Source organism: Eleutherodactylus coqui, chromosome 10, assembly GCF_035609145.1.
Source record: "Eleutherodactylus coqui strain aEleCoq1 chromosome 10, aEleCoq1.hap1, whole genome shotgun sequence".
NCBI classification, from domain to species: domain Eukaryota; kingdom Metazoa; phylum Chordata; class Amphibia; order Anura; family Eleutherodactylidae; genus Eleutherodactylus; species Eleutherodactylus coqui.
Genome location: NC_089846.1, coordinates 24,234,623 through 24,253,643, shown reverse-complemented (window position 1 = coordinate 24,253,643; position 19,021 = coordinate 24,234,623). Strand labels below are relative to the sequence as shown.

Genomic DNA, 19,021 nt, shown 5'->3' with positions numbered 1-19,021 from the left:
GATCACACTTTTATCATCTATCCTACAAACACAGATCAGTTATTCCTGTATTGCATATTTAGCTGAGCTGTTCCAGAACTACCAACTCTGCTCCCAGGCAATGACTTTTGGCTCCATTACTGATCACGCTTCAATCGCAAATTAAGCCTTCCCCCTGCTTATTCCTGGACGCTGCTTCTGATTGCAACCCAGATGTGTATCTGGCATCCCCTAGTTCTGAGTTGGGGGTCAGTTCCTGGTATTTCTGACTTTCCTTTCGAGGTGTGCTCCTGGGTCATTCTGCCGGAGGTTGGCTCATGATGGTCATTATTTCCGATTCTAACCCCTGACCGTGCTCCTGGTCTCCGTGGTCTTGGTTTGCATACTCCAGATTTGGTCTTGTTCCTAACTTCACTGCTACATCTAGCTGCCAACTAGTAACTCCAACTCTGGGAATCTCCTGCAGCAAAGTCTATACCTTCTTGCTGTGGTCAAGGGTAAAAACAAGAACATCCTTTAGATTCCACACCCCAGTCTCATCAGTACAAAACCAGCTGGAACCACAAAGATCCAAGTCACAAAACATGTCACAGTATGTTTCACATACAAATTGAAACCTGATCGCTTACATTATTTCTGACAGTAGAAACAGTAACGTTACAAACCTGAGTGTTCAAGTCTATGGGAGCAACTTCAGGCGAAAGATCTTTGGGTGGTGGAAACATCTGACCACTGTCTGAAGTCTAGGATTAGTTTAGTCGCTAATAAAGAGATGCTTTAAAAAGAAATACAAACAATTCTTGACTTTTTTTGAGGGACAGAAGCAAAAAATGTAATAATGAAAGAATAATGAGCTTTATTGAGCACTGCTGCAGTATTTGTTACCATTATCTTAGTCTCGGGGTTATATCTGGTCAATGTGTCAACTGAATAGAACTCTGTGAACATTTTGTCCTCCTGTCCTGAGTCGACCAGGCAGGGTCAAAGAGACCTTTAGTGGACCCAAGTTAAATAACTTTGCTTCCAAAATCATTTTGTGAGGTTAAGCTCAGACAATATTTTGCAGAACATTGTAGATATCATGGGAACAGCTTAGAAAAGCATCAGAGCCCTCAACTATTGCTGGTCAATAGGAACACAATAGAACTAAAGCACATTATGTTCATTACTTCTTCCTTGATGAACCGCTCTGATTTCGACTGAATAGATCTACAATGTTAAGTTTATGGGGAGGGGGGGATCCATTTTTTTTCTAGCATTGCTTAGCAATCATCCATAAGAAACAGAGTGTAGAAATGTCATCTGTACACACTCCATTTTTTTAAGCAGCCATTGACTTGAATGGGTGACCATCATCCGAGAAATCAGACCAGAAGAGATAGACTAAAAAGTACCGTATGTCTGCATAGCCCTTTTGGCTCTAATGGGTTCGGGCGCTGTCCATGTGCGGTCAGTTGCAAAAAAAGTAAAGCACGTAAATGTGAAAATCGACGACTTCAACCACTTCGATCCTTCCCAGTGAGATATGCAGGATAAGAGGAATCTGCTCATTTCATTCTGCCTTCTGAAATAATGTGCTCATCCAGCCGGGCGAAACGTACATGTTATCAAGTTAGGGAAGATAGCTGTCGGCAGCAGTCATGACATTAGCTGGTCCTATCTCGGCCTGATCTTCCTCCACCTCTGCAGTAATCGCCTTCATAGAGTGCTAAAGTTTAGCGCTGATAACCAATTTATAGTAACTCTCTGCTGCCAGAAAAATGATAAAAGTTTCCTAAATGGAATTTGCCCTTGGTGGAGAAACAAAGCATCAACCTTGACCTGCGGCGCAGGACATGCAGTCCATGAAAACTGCAAACCGTAGGCAAAAAATGTAAAAAATATCGGTTATAAACCTCAATGTGATTACCCTGATATGTGAACTTCCCAGAAAATCACTTGAAAAACTTTACAGTATCTCAGCTACTATACCAGGATAATATAACATTGAATCCTGAGTCACAAAGGCTGTGTGCCAGAGAACCTTGTATAACTACATCTTAATGAAGTCCTTAGATTAGCATCACCAAGATGTCAATGCCACACTGGTGGCAAGTTGTGTGATTTGACCTTAGAAGAAGGGATTTATGGCATCTATGGGTGTATCCAACCTGTTCACTAAAATTAGTTGTATTTACCGATTCCTAAAAGAGTTCTCACAACTTTCGCAATTCCCATTCATTTCAATGGAGAGTTGCTTGCGGGCGCAAGACTGCAGACGTGATGGGACTCATTCAGGAAAATCGGAGGGATCCTAAAATGTAAACTGACACGGTGGATATATCAGAGGACGCTATTGCGGGGATACAACTTGACAATACATGCAGTCATCTTCACACTTCTGCTTCCATAAGCACATAATGGCTATCAACAAAGCAACGCCTGTGCTTATGGTGGGCAAATCTCAGCCAATCTGCTATTGCCAGCTTGAAAATAGTGTCAATTGTGAAGAGTTGGGTCCTTTCAAAGAGACTGGTTGATAAAGGATAGTAGTAATTATTAGGAAATTATAGTATCAGTGTTTCTGGTGGCGCAATGCGCCACACAGCTGTGCTACATGGTACATCCATTATGATCCCCACACATCACACACACAGTTCTACTACATCCATCGTGATTCCCACACAAGACAAACACAGCTTGGCTCCTCCCACAGCAGTGACGTCACCGCAGGTCCTTTAGCTCACCGGATCTCTGTGGTGGTGGTAGGTCGGTGTCTTCTGTCAGGACCACTAAGTTGTGTCTGAGATAATAACAGCTTAGTAGTATTCTCATTTTGTTATTTTTGTCATCCCCTTCTAAGAGCCCTGTGTTGTTCTTCTGTCGGTCAGGCTCTGTGTTTTATATATCCTGTAGGAACTGTGATTACGTCACTAGGGGGTGGAGCATAAGAACCCACATATAGTACTTTTTACCAAACTGCACAATGGCTCCTCGCACAGCATTGATGTCCTTTGGCTCACCGGATCTCTGTCGTGGCGGTAGGTCGGTGTCTTCTGTCAGAACTGCCAAGTTGTGTCTGAGATAATTACGGCTTAGTTGTATTCTCATTTCGTTATTTTTGGCCTTCCCTTTTCAAGAGCCCTAACTGTGTTTTATACATGTTGTAGGACCTTCAATGACGTCACTAGGTGGTGTAGCGATGACATCACCAGGGACGGAGCATGAGAAGCACTCACATACATACTCGCCGACAAGTGGTCATTAGTAGTTTGACAAGACCAAGGCTTCTTTTTGGGAAAAGCTTTCCTGATCACTTCACAAAATGCAATCCCATTTTTACACAGAGACGTATTATGACATCTGAATCCAATGGTAATGGCAGTGCAGGCAGTACACCCCTAACAATTATACAGGTCTTCAGCTTGTAAACAATCTGGTGGCACAAGTTGAGTTGGCACAATGCAATGCTTACTTTTAATCATTTCCATAGTAGTTATAATGCTGAGACGAGCCTTTTCAAGAAAAGGTCTTATGTACGTAAGCGGATGTGGACCCGCTTTGCCACACACAGAGTTGGCTTAGGGCTAAATTTGGAGACAGCAACTGTAGTACCCCAGTTTTCAGTCTTTACTCCTCCAATTGGAATTTGATCTTCGTTGCAGGGGCCCAAGCTGTTATTTAGAAAAGTAGTCATAGTGGTCTGGCAGCTGATACTACATAAAGCCAATCAGCGATACCTATGGGTGTGAACACTTATAATAAATTGTAATCAGGTACTATTACTGAAGGTGGCAGCCTTCAATAAGCACCGAAACAACCTGCAGTTATCTAAATCGTTGATTTAGAGGGTTTACTAGCATGAAACTGATGCACTTTATAGCTTCTCTTTATTCTGGAGGCATCAAAGCATACATATGAATCCTTAGAGTCAGTCTGCTGCTGGTAAGACGGAAGTTCACAGCTGAGCACCACAAACGTTTCAAGTCTGTGATTCTCGCAAAAGTTTCATTTCACTGAAGTAACCACAACAGACATTGAGCAATAATTAAATTAAAACTTAAATGGCCCTGTCACTTTTATAACTGCATCTGGATAAACACTCCCTGCGGTCTCCAGTTTTAGTCCCTAAGAGAAGAGTTTAGAAGATCAGAGGTTGGTGTCACTACAATGGTCGGTTATGGAAGTTTACGGAAACTGAAGACTATGCAAAGTAATCAAGCATGGTTGAAGAAGCAAGGGTGGCTGAGGCTTTAGGGGGCAGTGATCATGCTATCATTGAATTTTGGATAACAAGGGGAGGAAGACCCGAGAGGACTCAGACTTCAAGGTTGGGTTTCAGAAAGGCAAATTTTTAGAAACTCAAAAAAAAGGGTAGGAAGAATCCAATGGCTGGATGTTCTTAAGGACAGAAATGTCCAAGAAGGTTTGGAAATATTGCGAAATGAGATTCTCAAAGCACAATCGTTAACAATCCCTAAAAGAAGGAAGAATGGGAAGCATTTAAAGAGACCAGGATGGATGAACACAGAACTTGCACACGTGTTAAAAAGGAAGAAAAATATATTTATCAAATGGAAGGGGGCAATATCTAAAGAAGAATATAATGCGGTCTGCAGAAACTGTAGGACAAGTGTCAGAAAAGCTAAAGCTAATAATGAATTGAGGCTTGCAAGAGAGGCCAAAAGCAATAAAAAAGGATTTTGAGGGTATGTTAAAAGCAAAAGAAAATTTAAAGATGCTATTGGATGCTTACAGGATTAAATGGTGAATTTGTTAAAAATGATGTTTGAGAAGGCCGAACTTTTAAATTCCTATTTTGTTTCTGCTTTCTCTCAGAAAGTAGATGGAAGATCAGCTGATCTTCCCTGTGCTATTGGGGGAATAAAATAATGCAGGCTATCTATAAGCAGAGAGATGGTGAGAGAACACTTAGCTAACTTAAAGGAGATGTCTCGAGGAAGCAGTGAATTTTTTTTTTTGCCCAGTCCCCCTAATTAAGCATACATTACTAAGCCCCCCTGTAAATGACTTTTCTAGCTGGTTTGTACTTACAGTTCCAGCGTTTCAGCAACTTATAAAAATTTTCCCAAGATGGCCGCCGCCTCTTTTCCCGTTGCTTGCTGCAGCCCGACGTGCGCGCTCCCGAGACGCTACCAGCTGTGTCTCCCTGACAACCAGACGCCCCGCAGCCGCCGACCGGACCCCTGGATTGAACACGGCCTACCAGTCACCCACCGCCAGGCAGCAGGTAACCGGCGCAGCCCCCCCCCCCCCCCCCGGGCACAGCGGCAGCCCCCCCATCGCAGCGACAGCCCCCCCATCGCAGCGACAGCCCCCCCATCGCAGCGGCAGCCCCCCCCCCCGGCACAGCGACAGCCCCCCCCATCGCAGCGACAGCCCCCCCCATCGCAGCGACAGCCCCCCCATCGCAGCGACAGCCCCCCCATCGCAGCGACAGCCCCCCCCCGGCACAGCGACAGCCCCCCCATCGCAGCGGCAGCCCCCCCATCGCAGCGGCAGCCCCCCCCGGCGCAGCCCCCCCATCACAGCGGCAGCCCCCCCCCCGGCGCAGCCCGCCCCCCCCGGCCCATCACTTACCTGGGCGGCAGGACGGCGGGACAGCTGGGCGGCTTCTCGGGACAGCTGGCGGCTCTGCACCTTCCTCTAACAGAGGATGGTACAGAATGGCTGCTCCAGCGCGCTCCCGAGCAGTGACAGCTCGTCTGCGCATGCGCAGAAGAGCTGTAGCGGGGAGCACACTGAAGCGGCTCGTGCTGAAAGGAGAAGAACGGACTGCGCAAGCGCGTCTAAAAAAGCAAGCTGCCAGCGAATTTAGATGGAACCATGGAGACGAGGACGCTAGCAACGGAGCAGGTAAGTGAATAACTTCTGTATGGCTCATATTAATGCACGATGTATATTACAAAGTGCATTAATATGGCCATACAGAAGTGTATAACCCCACTTGATTTCGCGAGACAACCCCTTTAAATGAATTCAAGTTTCCAAGTCCAGATGAACTACATCCAGGATACTGAAGGACAGCAGAGGAAATTGCTGAACCACTCGCTGTAATCTTTGAAAATTTAAGGAGAACAAGAGAAGTACCAGAAGATAGGAGAAGATCAAATGTTGTCCCCATCTTCAAAATAGGGAAGAAGGTGGATCCAGGAAACTAGAAGCCTGTGAGCCTGACTTCTATACAGGGAAAGAAATGTGATCAAATTATTAAACAGCATGTAAACAAGTGCTTGGATGAGAATGGAGTAGTTAACCAGAGCCAGCAAGGGTTTGTAACAAACAATTCATGCCAGACTAATCTAACGTCCCTCTATAACAGAATCAATGACTGGGTTGATCAGGGAAATGCGGCGGATATAGAATTTGACAAAGTATCTCACACCATCCTTATTGAAAACAAAAAGGCAACTGTTAGGTGCATTCACAACTGGCTGATTGATCGAACTCAAAAGAGTGGTCATAAATGGCTACAAGTACAACTGGAAAAATGCCTCACGTGGGGTATCACAAGGCTCTGTCCTGTGCTCAGTGTTGTTCAACATTTTTATTAACAATCTTGATGAGGGAAAACTGATCACATTTGGCACTAGAGAAGAGAAAGAGGATTAAAATTTTTTTTGACAAGCTTGAACAGTGGGCGGCGACTAACAGAATGGTATTTAACAAGGAGAAACGCAAAGTCCTACATCTGGGCAAGAAAAATTAAAAAAGCACATACAGAATGGGAGAAATGCAGCTAAGTAGCAGCACATGTGAAAAAGACTTGGGTATACTAATAGATCACAGACTGAACATGAGTCAACAGTGTGACGCAGCAAAAAAAAGGCAAACACACTTCCAGGATGTATTAAGAGAAGCATAGAGTCTAGATCACGTTAAGTAATTATGGGAGTCTAAATCATGTGAGGAACGGTTAAAGGATGTGGGAATGTTTAGCTTGAAAAAAAAAAGGCAGAGAGGAGACTTAATAGCGGTCTACAAATATTTGAAGGGCTGTCACATTGCAGACAGATTAGCCTTTTTCATATTTGCAGAAGGAAAGACTAGAAGCAATGGGATGAAACTGAAAGGGAGGAGACACCGATTAGATATTAGAAATAACTTCCTGACAGTGAGAGTGATCAATGAGTGGAACAGGTTACCACGGGAGGTGGTAAATTCGTCTTCAATGGAAGTGTTCAAACAGAGGCTGGACAGACATCTGTCTAGGATAATTTTGTGAATCCTGCATTGAGCAGGGGGTTGGACCCGAAGACCCTGGAGGTCCCTTCCAACTCTACGATTCTATGAGCATTCAGACAACTTTAACGAGCTGCTAAATGTTCTTTTGATATTTGATGGAACATAAGTAGCTAGCTTGGTCATTATTCACACATTACACAACATCTGAGCTAGACCAGACATCAACGAAGCTACTATACATGTAAGGGTGACCATAGAAATTAAATATAGATGGCCAAATCTACTGATTTCTGCAGGACAATCTAATGTACATGGCAGTCTCCCGATTGTTCCACAATGGCAGGGATATGAAATCCAACCGTGCAATTCATTTGCTCTCGGGGCATAAGCTACTGCCAAAACTGCCTGGCAGTAGCCTTTTCCCTTCACTACATATAAAACATGCATGCTTGGACGAAGATGCATAGTTATGGATGTGGGGTTTTATGATGTATGGACCGAGTCAGGAGAGATAGATGTTAGCTGTTGAATGGACGCTCATTTGGCTATCCATGGGCAGATTACATTTTTCATTGACTGAAATGAAACTTGACCAATGACAAGTATATTTGTTCTTATGGTGGAAGAAGATGGGGGTGGCTACTAGACACTTTCGGTTTCACTTATCTTGTGTAGAAAAGTTGGGGAGGTCCATCATGGTAAATCTACTTTCCTTTGGAGACACCAAGAGTTTGACAGCAACCTTAGAGAGCTGACCCATTCGGGTCTTGGCAATCAATGACTCATGAGCATTCTTTCGAAGGTCATCAGTCAAAAACATCTCCAATAAAAAAAGCGATTTGGCACTCTACTGAGCTGTGGCTCTCAACCTGTTGCATGTGTACCGTAAGGGGAAAGAGCCACCGGTCCAGGGGGTAACCCTGCGGGCATAGTATTATGGCAGGCTTTTACTCGATTGTCAGAAAATCATGGCAAAACTGCAGTATTTGTCATGATTAAATGAGTATTTTGTGTGCATTTGTACGCGGCATCAGCCCTACAAACTTGTATGGGCAGCCTATAATACGCTGTCCAATTTGCGATACATTGCGTACGGGCAGCATTTCCAGGAGCATCCCCCCTCTGAACACAGCGGGGAATTGAAAAAAAAATACTACGAATATCTGTGAGCGTATGATTAGCCGGCAGAGTGTATGACTGGAAATGTGTAAAACGCTGCGCAGAGACCCGCAGCGTTTTAAGCATACAGCCACGGGCATGACACGTATAGAAAATGTCACATGGTGGCAGAAACAAAACAACATATAACCTCCAGTCGCGAGCCCTTGGCACAGACAAAACATTTGCAGACATAATCAAACAGTAAATATAATCCATCAAGAGCTTGTAGACAAGCACCAACTATTCCATACTACAAATACACCCCGCAGACAGTCCGAAGAAACAACACGTACAAAGTGTACGAGGACAGCCGTACAGACCGGACATCACACTTACTGACAAACATAAGAAAACCACATCCCGTTCACAAGGCACACACAGGAGGCGTGACGCCAGTGCCATTGTGCCGGTCATCCTCTCTACCACCGGGGTTGGACCACATAGACTACACGGAAGTCTACAAACTTTACATCTAAACAAAACCTATTCACGTTGCTGCAGAAAGCAGCCGTACTAAATACATGTCACAACGTCAGGAAGCTTTAAGACCTGGACACACATACAAACACCACGCAGGTTCCATTTTTGCATTGCTTTTGTCGTTAGGCGTCTTAGGACTTGGTGTGGTTTCACATCTGCGTTGGGGATTCCACTTTCCTGCTCCGTTCGGGGAGCAGCTAAGGGGAATCTGTACAGCCAAACGGTTCCGTCTCTGGATGGAATCGAACAGCACCCCGTTGACTATAAAGGGATCCGTCCACCTTTCACCCAGCTTTTGGACAGAATGAAAAAGCGCAGCATGCAGCGCTTTTTCTTCCAGGCATTTTCAGTCTGATCTGTGATGGAACTTCCGAACGCAGGTTCCGATACAAATGTGAAACTGGCCGTAAACACTTAAGACACAATAACAATAGTAATGAGGTCCATTATTTTACAAGAAAATTGGACTGAATCGCTCCGACACAAATATGCAGAGGTGAACCTAAAATGAAACAGGTAATCCCATCTCAGCTAATCATTGCCAAGATGGCAATACCCCTCTGTACATGGTGGCCAGGATGGCAGGAGTTACAGAAACAGCGTAGTGGGGTGTTCTGCAGTTTTTGCCACTCCCACAGAACTGAATGGGAGTTACAGAAACAGAATAGCACAGCGAGCTACGCTGGTCTCGTAACTCCGGTGTTGCAAAAATAGCATAACTTGTTGTGCTATGCCATTTTTGCAAACAATATTCAGTCCTGTGAGAGTTACGGAAACAGTGTGAAATAGCCCAATCGGTTGGTTTCATATTCCTGACCACGCTGGGCTCCCACATACAGGCGAGCCAGGGTCGCGGGGAGTCATTTTTTTGCATGTGAAATACGAAATGAATACGCAAGCAAAAAAAAAAAAAAAAAAAAAAAAAATCACACACGGAACACGCAGTTTCGGTCTGTGAAAATGCTGCATATTACAAGGGCCGAAACTGAATATGCCAGGGTGATGAGCCCTAAATCAACTGGACCACTACGTAACCCATGGTGTTCCCATCTCGGCCACTGTAAGGGTATATTTTTTCCTTTTTTGTGGATGTCCCATTATTTCGGACCCATGGTTTCCGCCGTTGGGTCTCTCCTGGAGAGATTGTCTAGATGTTTTTTGCAGCCTATGGTGAGAGGTTTACCTGCTTCTACACAGGATTCGCTTGAGGTCCTCAAAAGTTTGGAGAACATAATATGGCGGTGTGATTAAGCTTGGGTGACTTGTGATATTTCGGCGTTAAATACGCCTATACCCCATGAAGAAGCATTGCTGGCAGTATCGCACTGTCTGAATAAGTACTCCACATGTTTAGAGGAACTGAAGGAGTTTCTGGTTTGCGACTTTCTTATCACAAAATATTTTTTTCATGTTTAAAGGGGTTGTCCCGAGGCAGCAAGTGGGTCTATACACTTCTGTATGGCCATATTAATGCACTTTGTAATGTACATTGTGCATTAATTATGAGCCATGCAGAAGTTATAAAAAGTTTTATACTTACCTGTTCCGTTGCTGGCGTCCTCGTCTCCATGGTGCCGACTAATTTTCGCCCTCCGATGGCCAAATTAGCCGCGCTTGCGCAGTCCGGGTCTTCTTATCTTCTCAATGGGGCTCCGTGTAGCTCCGCCCCGTCACGTGCCGATTCCAGCCAATCAGGAGGCTGGAATCGGCAATGGACCGCACAGAAGCCCTGCGGTCCACGGAGATAGAGGATCCCGGCGGCCATCTTCAGCAGGTGAGTATGAAGACGCCGGACCGCCGGGATTCAGGTAAGCGCTGTGCGGGTTGTTTTTTTAACCCCTGCATCGGGGTTGTCTCGCGCCGAACGGGGGGGGAGGGGGGGGGTGTTTAAAAAAAAAAAAAAAAAAAAACCCGTTTCGGCGCGGGACAACCCCTTTAAGGCCTCATGTCCACAGTGAAAAGAAGAATTAAAATCCGCAGCGGATCACCCGCACGAGGATCCGCACCCCATAGGAATGCACTGACCACCCGCGGGTAGATAAATACCCGTAGATGGTCAATAAAAGGGAATTAAAAAATTCCTGGAGCATGAAAAAAAATGGACATGCTCCATGTAGTGCGGATCTCCCGCAGGCTTCTATTGAAGCCTATGGAAGCCGTCTGGATCCGCAGGAGACCCGTACCAGAATTAAACTCACCTGCTCCGGACGATGTGGTTCTTCCCTTCTTCGCGTCCGGATCTTCTTTCTTCGGCCCGGCCGATGTGCCCGGCGCATGCACACGGTACGCCTCCGACGTGCTGAGCACATCCGCCGGCCGCGAAGGAAGGAAGATCCGCATCGTCCGGAGCAGGTGAGTTTATTCTGATTTTTAGCCTCATGCCCACGGGGTTGGAGGTACCCGCTACGGATTCTACATGAAGAATCCGCGGCGGGCCTGATTTTCCCCGTGGACATGAGGCCTAATGGTGAGTTCTACCTCCTAAGCTCATTTGTATGTAGCAGTGTGGGAGGAACTTTGTGTGTACTCTGATGATATCCACGTGATGGATGTAGACTGGTGCGGCAGGTACATAGACGACATCCTATTTATTTGGGGGGTAGCTGTGTCGGCCATGCTGGACTTTGTCTCTCATCTGAACAGCAATTATATGAATTTGCATTGTACTTATTAATGTATCAAATCCTGACATTCCTTTTTGGAACTTACTGCTTATGGGCGATTCGCAGTCGGGAAAAGCTTCTTCAAAATTATACAGGAAATCCATCACTGTTACATACGAAAAGTAGCCGTCCGGCGCATAGGATTAAAAAAAATTATAATAAATCAACCGGTAGGCGAATTTATGTGAGTCGGGCGATTGTGTAGCAACAGTGATTATACACGAGGATGTCAGTTAATTACGAAACGCTTGCGAAACACGGGTTACACGGACACATTGATTAAACCTGAACAGGGTGTAGCTGTTATTAAATATAATCGATACATACTCTAAGAAGAAATGAGAATGAATATGAATATATACATAGATAATTTTATATATATATATATATATATATATATATATATATATAAAGTAACCTTTATTATTAAAAGGTATTCACCCAGTTTACATACAGATGAAAATCCCCTGCGTTGGGGATTCCAGTTCCCTGCTCCGTTAGGGGAACAGGAAAGGGGAATTGCCGCGACCAAACAGCCCTGTCTCAGGATGGAACCGAACAGTGCCGGGCGGACCCCATTGACTATAATGGGGTCTGCCCGCTTTCTGCCCAGCTGCCTGGGTTTTGGAAGGAAGACAAAGCGCTGCATGGTATTATCCAGAATCACGATGGACCCTCCGACTGGAGGTACTGAAGCAGGTGCGAAAGCGGCCTTAAACGTATTTTATTTGAAGGTTGCCGTTTTCCAGCTCAGCGGGGTATGACTGTAGGCAATGCTCTTTCTCCTTCAGTGTTGGCTAAAAGGTCTAATGTTACAACCTGGTTAAAAGTGAAGGATTCAATAAATATGGCTTTGGGTGGCGCAGAGTGCTAAGGCAGCAGAATGCAGTCCTAAGCTCTCGCTCATGACCTGAAGGTTGCGGGTTCAATCCCTGCATGGTTCAGGTAGCCGTCTCGGCCTTCCACCCTTCCGAGGTCTGTAAAATGAGAACCAAGCTTGGTGGGCGGTAATAAATAAAATTACTTAAAAGCGCTGCGGAATAAGTTGGCGCTATACAAATAAGACTTATTTACTTAAATGGCCTACCGGTTTGCGGTGGTTGCATATATATACTGACTAGCAAAACGGTTTTATCCCCTGTAACAAAAAAAGGCGTTTATAGCTTCATCCTTTATACATTGTTCTAGACCATCAATTCCTCCGTATGTAGTATTATGTCGGGTCTACTAGGAGACCATTGAAAAAATGTATTGCAGAACACTACATGAATTACTTAATGTTGGTAACCGCAGGACTTCCGCGCTATCGCAACCCTTTAGATCTTCACAATCAGGTGATCTTGCATCCTTTCACCCTTTCAAATCCACTGTCTGATGTCTTCCTACATTCTGATTGAAGCTTGTACAGCTCCGATGTCAGAAGACGTCCGACAGGGTATTCTTACCGTCTATTACCAGCCACTCCGCTGTCGGAGCCACTCTGGCACACACACACACAGGCCAGCAGATGGCACCGTTGTATAACAGAAAAAAGAGAAAGCCTTTAACGAAAGGGTTGTTAGACCTCATACAGGTGGCGATTGAGAGGCAAATTTGAGGAATGGAGAGGCTTCTTGGATGATGATGATGAGGTTGGACGGTCGTCATCCTGGAGGTTTAAGTCACCGATCAGACTTAACATACATATACTGACATTTATGACTTCATAATTGAATGTCATTTGACTTTATAGTGGTTATTTGCATCTGTAATGTATGATTAATTATTCATCATATGGGTGGGAGCGGATGTTCTTAATCCAGAGCAGGAGGGCGAGAACATTCTGAGGAAGAGCCAAGAACGGGGCTTGAAACGCGTAAATAGTGTCCCTTGTTTTATCTTTCTGCCCCTGTAAAGATGCTTAGAAGAAATATACAATAAGCCGGGTCACACGGGCGTAAGCACAATTCTCCGGCGCAAATGCTCCGTATGTGTGCACAACCAAAATGCGCTTTTGCCCGTGTATTTCATCCCCGTGTTTACTTATGTGCGCGAATACACCGCATGTCTGTGCGTACAAAAAATATACACAAAATGACACTGATTGTGCGTATAGAAGCAGCAAATACACGTTTTCTGCCTATGTTGTGTGCATTTACGCAAGCTCATTGATTTCAGCGCAGAAGACAGGTTATGTCGCATATATTTTCACGCCAACGCACATCATGTGAAAAAAAGACATTCATGTAAGTGACCCGTTAAAATGAATGGGTTCTATTCATTGCATATTATGTGCGCAAAAATGCGTAATACGCTGCGCAAATACGGTCGTATGAACGAGGCCTGTTGGTTACGTTTTTTTATATCCTATAGGAGTGCTGGAGGTAACATTATTTGGAACATGATTAATGGACATATACAGCATCTTGTTTTGGCCGTTATATCCAGAATGTCCTTCTTCCAGTCCCGCTGCTATACCTTATTATAGGTGGATATTGCAGTGGGACCGTTATTATTTTTAATGGATCTCTAGTGTTTGTTTGTCTTTAAGATTTCCTCTAATTTGTGCAGTAGATGTGCGACACGTCCATAGAGAGCAAAGTATATATTATATATATATGCATGCTCATACACGCACATTGGATGCATATTGACTGACCCTTCTGATTTTGGTATAATCCGTCGACCATCTAATGTGTATGGGGGGTCCCGAGGCTCCCCAGGCGGCAGATTCAGTGGAAAGAATCAGGCAGTTAAATTTCAACTTTGCTCTGAAGGGAGATAAGCTGCACTAGATACGTCTGGTAAAGGCTTATTCCTCTATCTAATGTATTATATATACACATATCTGGCTGAGCTCACACGACCGTATGCTTATTTCGTATTACCCGCCAGTTTTTGCGAACATGATACACAGTAGCAACCTCCCATATACTTTAATTGTGGCGCTAACGAGAGCCGTGCGAAATACATGCGCAAAAAAAAATTTCAATGCGTTGTATTTTGGTGCGTATTACACTTGCATACACACCAAGATAGTATATGAGGATTGGCAGCACACAGCAAGCACGTATCGTCAGTGCATGTGGCACACTGCAAACACGGCGGTGCGAGTCCGGCTTTATCTTGAGGTGGTGTGGTTATCAAAACGACCCTACCTATAGTGACCAATCACAGCACAGCTTTCATTTTACCTCAACAGAATAAGAAATAATAGCTGCGCCGTGATTGGTTGCTATGGGCAACAAAGACTTTCTATTAGACAGCTTTCAAAATTGTGCTGCCGGCCTACTTTACCTACGGTCCACCCTGTAGATGCTATGGTGAGGGTGAGGCATAGCGTGTAGCGGTACCTAATACATACACATGCAGAGTTGTTTTGATAATAAACCGCATCACATCAGACTAATGGCTCCTGCGCACAGCTCTGTGCATCAAACGCTGTGGGAAACCCGCGCCATTTTACACATTACAGCCCATACGCTCTGCCAGCAAAGACCATGTATGGGCTGAATATGGTATTGCGCATGACCGGGAATCTGGCGTCACGAACATGCACAGTGTGATTTTTTTCATTTTAATGCCCCGCTCTCTTCAGAGCGGGTATGCATATCGAAACGCTGCCCATATGTATAGAATGGGCTGTGCATGATACGCAGAGAAATAGAGCATGCTGCGTTTTATTTCTCTTGCGTATGGATACCCAGTGTCCATACGCATGCATGCAACACACGCGGTCGTGGACATGGCCCTAAGATGATGTACGATCACATGCTATGCCTCACACTCGCTCATCATTACCAGGTACAGGTTGCCGCTACTTAGATGTACCTCTTAAGACTTCAGCATTTTCAGAATTTCGTAACAGAAGCAGGATGTAGAGCAGAAGCAGGGCACTCCTGCTTATTTCAGTGTGAGTGGACCCGACGATCCCGCTTTCTGCGCTGACCGAGTCTGGTCTACTGAAATGGACAGCGGGTCGGACAAATCAGCTGATGGACGGGGATCCTGAGCAGCGGAACCCTATCCATCAACTACTGATGACCTATCCAGAAGCTGGGCTGTCAGTTGAAAAAAGTCCCGAACACCCCTTTAACTCCCATAGAAGTGAATGAGAGTTCCCGAATCACCATAGCACAGCTGCTCTGCGTCCGTGGGTCTCCAGATGCTGAAACGGTATATCTCGCTGAGCCATGCCATTTCTGTAATTCCCATTCACTTCTATGCCAGTGCCATATATTGCCATTCTGGTACCCCCGGCCAACGCGTACACAAGGGCAATCACATCACAGCCATGATGGGGATACCCCTTAAAACTGAGGAGAACTGCTTGATGGGTGAAAGGGAGCAATTAGATTATGAGAAAGGGAAAACAATCTGGCACTTTAAATGCTATAAGCCATCATCACCGATGCCCGGCTCATTCTCACTTCCTAAAAACGGGTGGCGGCACAGTCGTTATGGAAACAAGACAAGATTTACATCTTACCTAAATTTATACTGCATTCCGATTCTGTAACACAACCCGTGATCCTCTTATACGGTGTAAGCTTCTTGTTTTATTTGGGCATACTTGACCCTTAAAGGGTTCTTCCATCCTTGCAGCAAACCACCATCGGGGGAAATCGACGGGGAGGTAAGTATAGCTCTTACATCCCTGGACTCAGCGGGTCACCTACTTTCAGCCAAAAGCTTAGCTCATGGGGTTACAAGTAGGTGACAGGGTCTCTTTAAAGAGTAAGGGTCCTTTTAGATGGGCAGACCAATTGCCCATACGAGTACCGATTGACGATATAACAAGTTGATCGGCACTCATTACGGCTGGCTACACATCAGCGTATTCCGGGCACAGTTACGCATCTGTAATATCAATGAGCGCCCCCTCCTGACCGCGGATAAGCGGACTTGAACTCCAATAATCCTACAAGAATCTAGGATGCCCGAGTTCAGGTCAGAGGATCCACAGTCCGGTCGGGATGCATGTCCATATTATCAACGCACCCCAAATACTCCGGTGCGCCGCCGGCTTCAAGGGCACATATAAGAGTAGTTCTCTTTGACTTTACTACCAGGATGGGTCATCAATAGTTAATCGGTGCGGTCTGCCACTCAGGATACCCGCCAATCAGCTAATATCGGGCCATCTATCATTATGGACATAGACAAAAGCACATAGCTCTGTGCATAGTACAGTGGCAGAGTTTGGTATTGCAAGTGTATTCTTCTATTGTAATACCAACCCAGACCACTGCACTACTGACAGAGCTGTCTGCTTCCAGCTCTCTCCATAATGACAGCTGACCCAATATCAGCTGACTGGTGGGCACCCGAGCAGCAGACCCCTGCCAATCACTTATGCATAGTAAAGTAATAGTAAAAGTCTCGTACAACCCCCCCAAAAGTCTGCCCAGCTTACCTTGTGACCTCCATAGAAGGCAATCTCTTCGGAGTTGGCCACCACTCTTGAGTGCATGTACCGCAGCTCTCCTTTCCTTCTTGCTTCTTCTGATACAAGCTTCCCAAACTTCGGAGAGCACCCCCTCAACACTTTAGCCGTAATGATGACCACGAGTCCAGCAATGGCGGATGGCCAGCCTGTGTCCGCTCCCTTAGATTTGGCGGTACTGAGCAACGTGTAAGTAGTCACCATGACATCCAACACCGGTTTGGTCAGGTTGGAGTAGAGATGGGCCACAGAGTTGGCAAAAGCCACTACGTCTTCCGTCAAGGACTGATCCGGGTTCCGCAAGCGTCCGTCCATGTTGCTCACCCTGTAGTAAGTCTGGTTACCAAAGTACATCTTGTAAGCGTGGGCCACCAAACGGGTACGGAAAGCCAAACTCAGCTGGCCCTCCAGGTAACGGATGGCGCTGTTGATGAAGGTGGCCGGCAGGGCGATCAGCAACCATTTCAGCAGCTGGTAAACAAAACTGGCCGGTCGCTTCTTGACAATACATCGGGTCAACCGTCCATCCAGCTGAGCGACGTAGACCGAGAGGAAGGTCCTGGAGATGAGGGCGGCCGAGTGCAGCACCAACAACCCAAACTCCTTGCAGGCCAACTTTGGGAAGAGCAGCCGAAGTAGGCGAATGAGTCTACGGAAGAACACCCGGTTCACCCCGGTTTTCTCATACACGGGTTGGGTGGAGGCAGAAGACGAAGCGTCCTTAGTCTTCTGGAGTCCATTAGACTTCTTATGTTTCCGAGAGGAGTTAAGGCAGAGATGTCTCAGCACCGGGTACAGCCGGCGGGCACCGTAGGCTGCCAATGCCAACGCAGCCACTCGTTTCAGGACCGCAGCCCGGGTGACAGGGGACGGGCAAACCTGGATCATTGTAAGTCTACCTGCACGTGTGTAGGGTAATGGACGGTGGTGCCGCTCTACGGCATCAGACCAAGACTAGGCATGATACGCACGGAAATCGGCAAATCCTTCCGTGTCCGAGCCGCCGGTGTCGTCCCCTATAGATGTATGTACTAATATGTCCCTGCATATACAGCCATAACCGCGTATATGCAACCTATATTATAATCCAGGGTCAGGAAGGAACTTCTTTTTTGCTGGCTGGAGGGCTGTTCTCACTTCCCCTGGACCAAAGAGCTTGCAATCGCTGAACTTAATGGAAAGGTGACCTATATGCAAGCATTAGTGTATAGTCTAACATGCCACAGGTGTCCCTTGCCATGTCTACCCAGCTGGTAACTAGTCACATGTCCCTTACATAGTGTAGGTGTACTTAAAGGGCAAGTACAGGGAGAAGTATACAAGGTGGCTGCATATGTCGGGTTACCTGTCCCCTGTCGCCCTCCTGTCTGCATACAGTCGCCTACTCGCACGGCAGGAGCTGTGGTGCCAAGAGCCTCAGGTGGCAGCACTTCCCGTTTTGTCACCGTCACTTGCTGCTGGTAACGGTTAGCCGGAGCCGGCGGTAGGCCACGCCCACACAGGCAGCTGAGAGCAGAACTGACGGATAGGAAGCGCCGAGGGCGGGGCCATGGAACTCTAGTGGGCGGGGCTCCGAGGTCATACGTAAACTAGTGTTCTGTGGAATCTGCCAGTCACAACATGGCGTCGTGTTTGGCATCAAAAGCTCCGCCCCTTACTTCCACTTCAGGAAAAATCAGGTCGCTGAACTTTATTGAAAAGAACATTGAGCAACAGGTGACGTCACGCCGCACACTTGTAGGCAGCGTCCATGGGAAAGGAGGTCTGGAGAGTGTGTAGTGCAGTGTCTCCAAACTCCAGTCCTCAGGGACCCCAACAGGTCATGTTGTCCTCATACTAAGGAAATCCTGACAGCATGACCTGTTGGGGTGCTGAGGACTGGAGTTGGAAACACTGGGCTGCATTCTAAGGCGGCTCAGAAACATCTAGAACTGTGAAAACATTTGTGATTATACCAAAAGTAATGGGATTCCGATACAATAAATCACCCCTTTAAGGCCCAGTGTCCACGGGCAGATCAGGCGCCCGCAGCGGGATCCTACCCTGCCCACGGCCGAGGACCCTGCTTACCAAGTCGGGTCTTCCGCGTGCCCATTCGGGTTTTCTATTTCCTTCACTGTGGATGTGT

The 19,021-nt window shown here is 46.1% G+C and overlaps 1 protein-coding gene across 1 annotated transcript in view; it reads right to left on the bottom strand.

The window, feature by feature from the left end:
- The window catches only part of ABCD1 (ATP binding cassette subfamily D member 1), a 65,180-nt gene extending 46,809 nt beyond the window's left edge, over positions 1 to 18,371 (bottom strand). Inside the window, exon 1 of the mRNA XM_066580596.1 lies at positions 16,864 to 18,371. Within this exon, the coding sequence (XP_066436693.1) occupies positions 16,864 to 17,781 (918 nt within the window). The 5' untranslated portion in view covers positions 17,782 to 18,371. The remainder of the gene's footprint in view (positions 1 to 16,863) is intronic.
- Between the last annotated feature and the right edge of the window lie 650 nt (positions 18,372 to 19,021).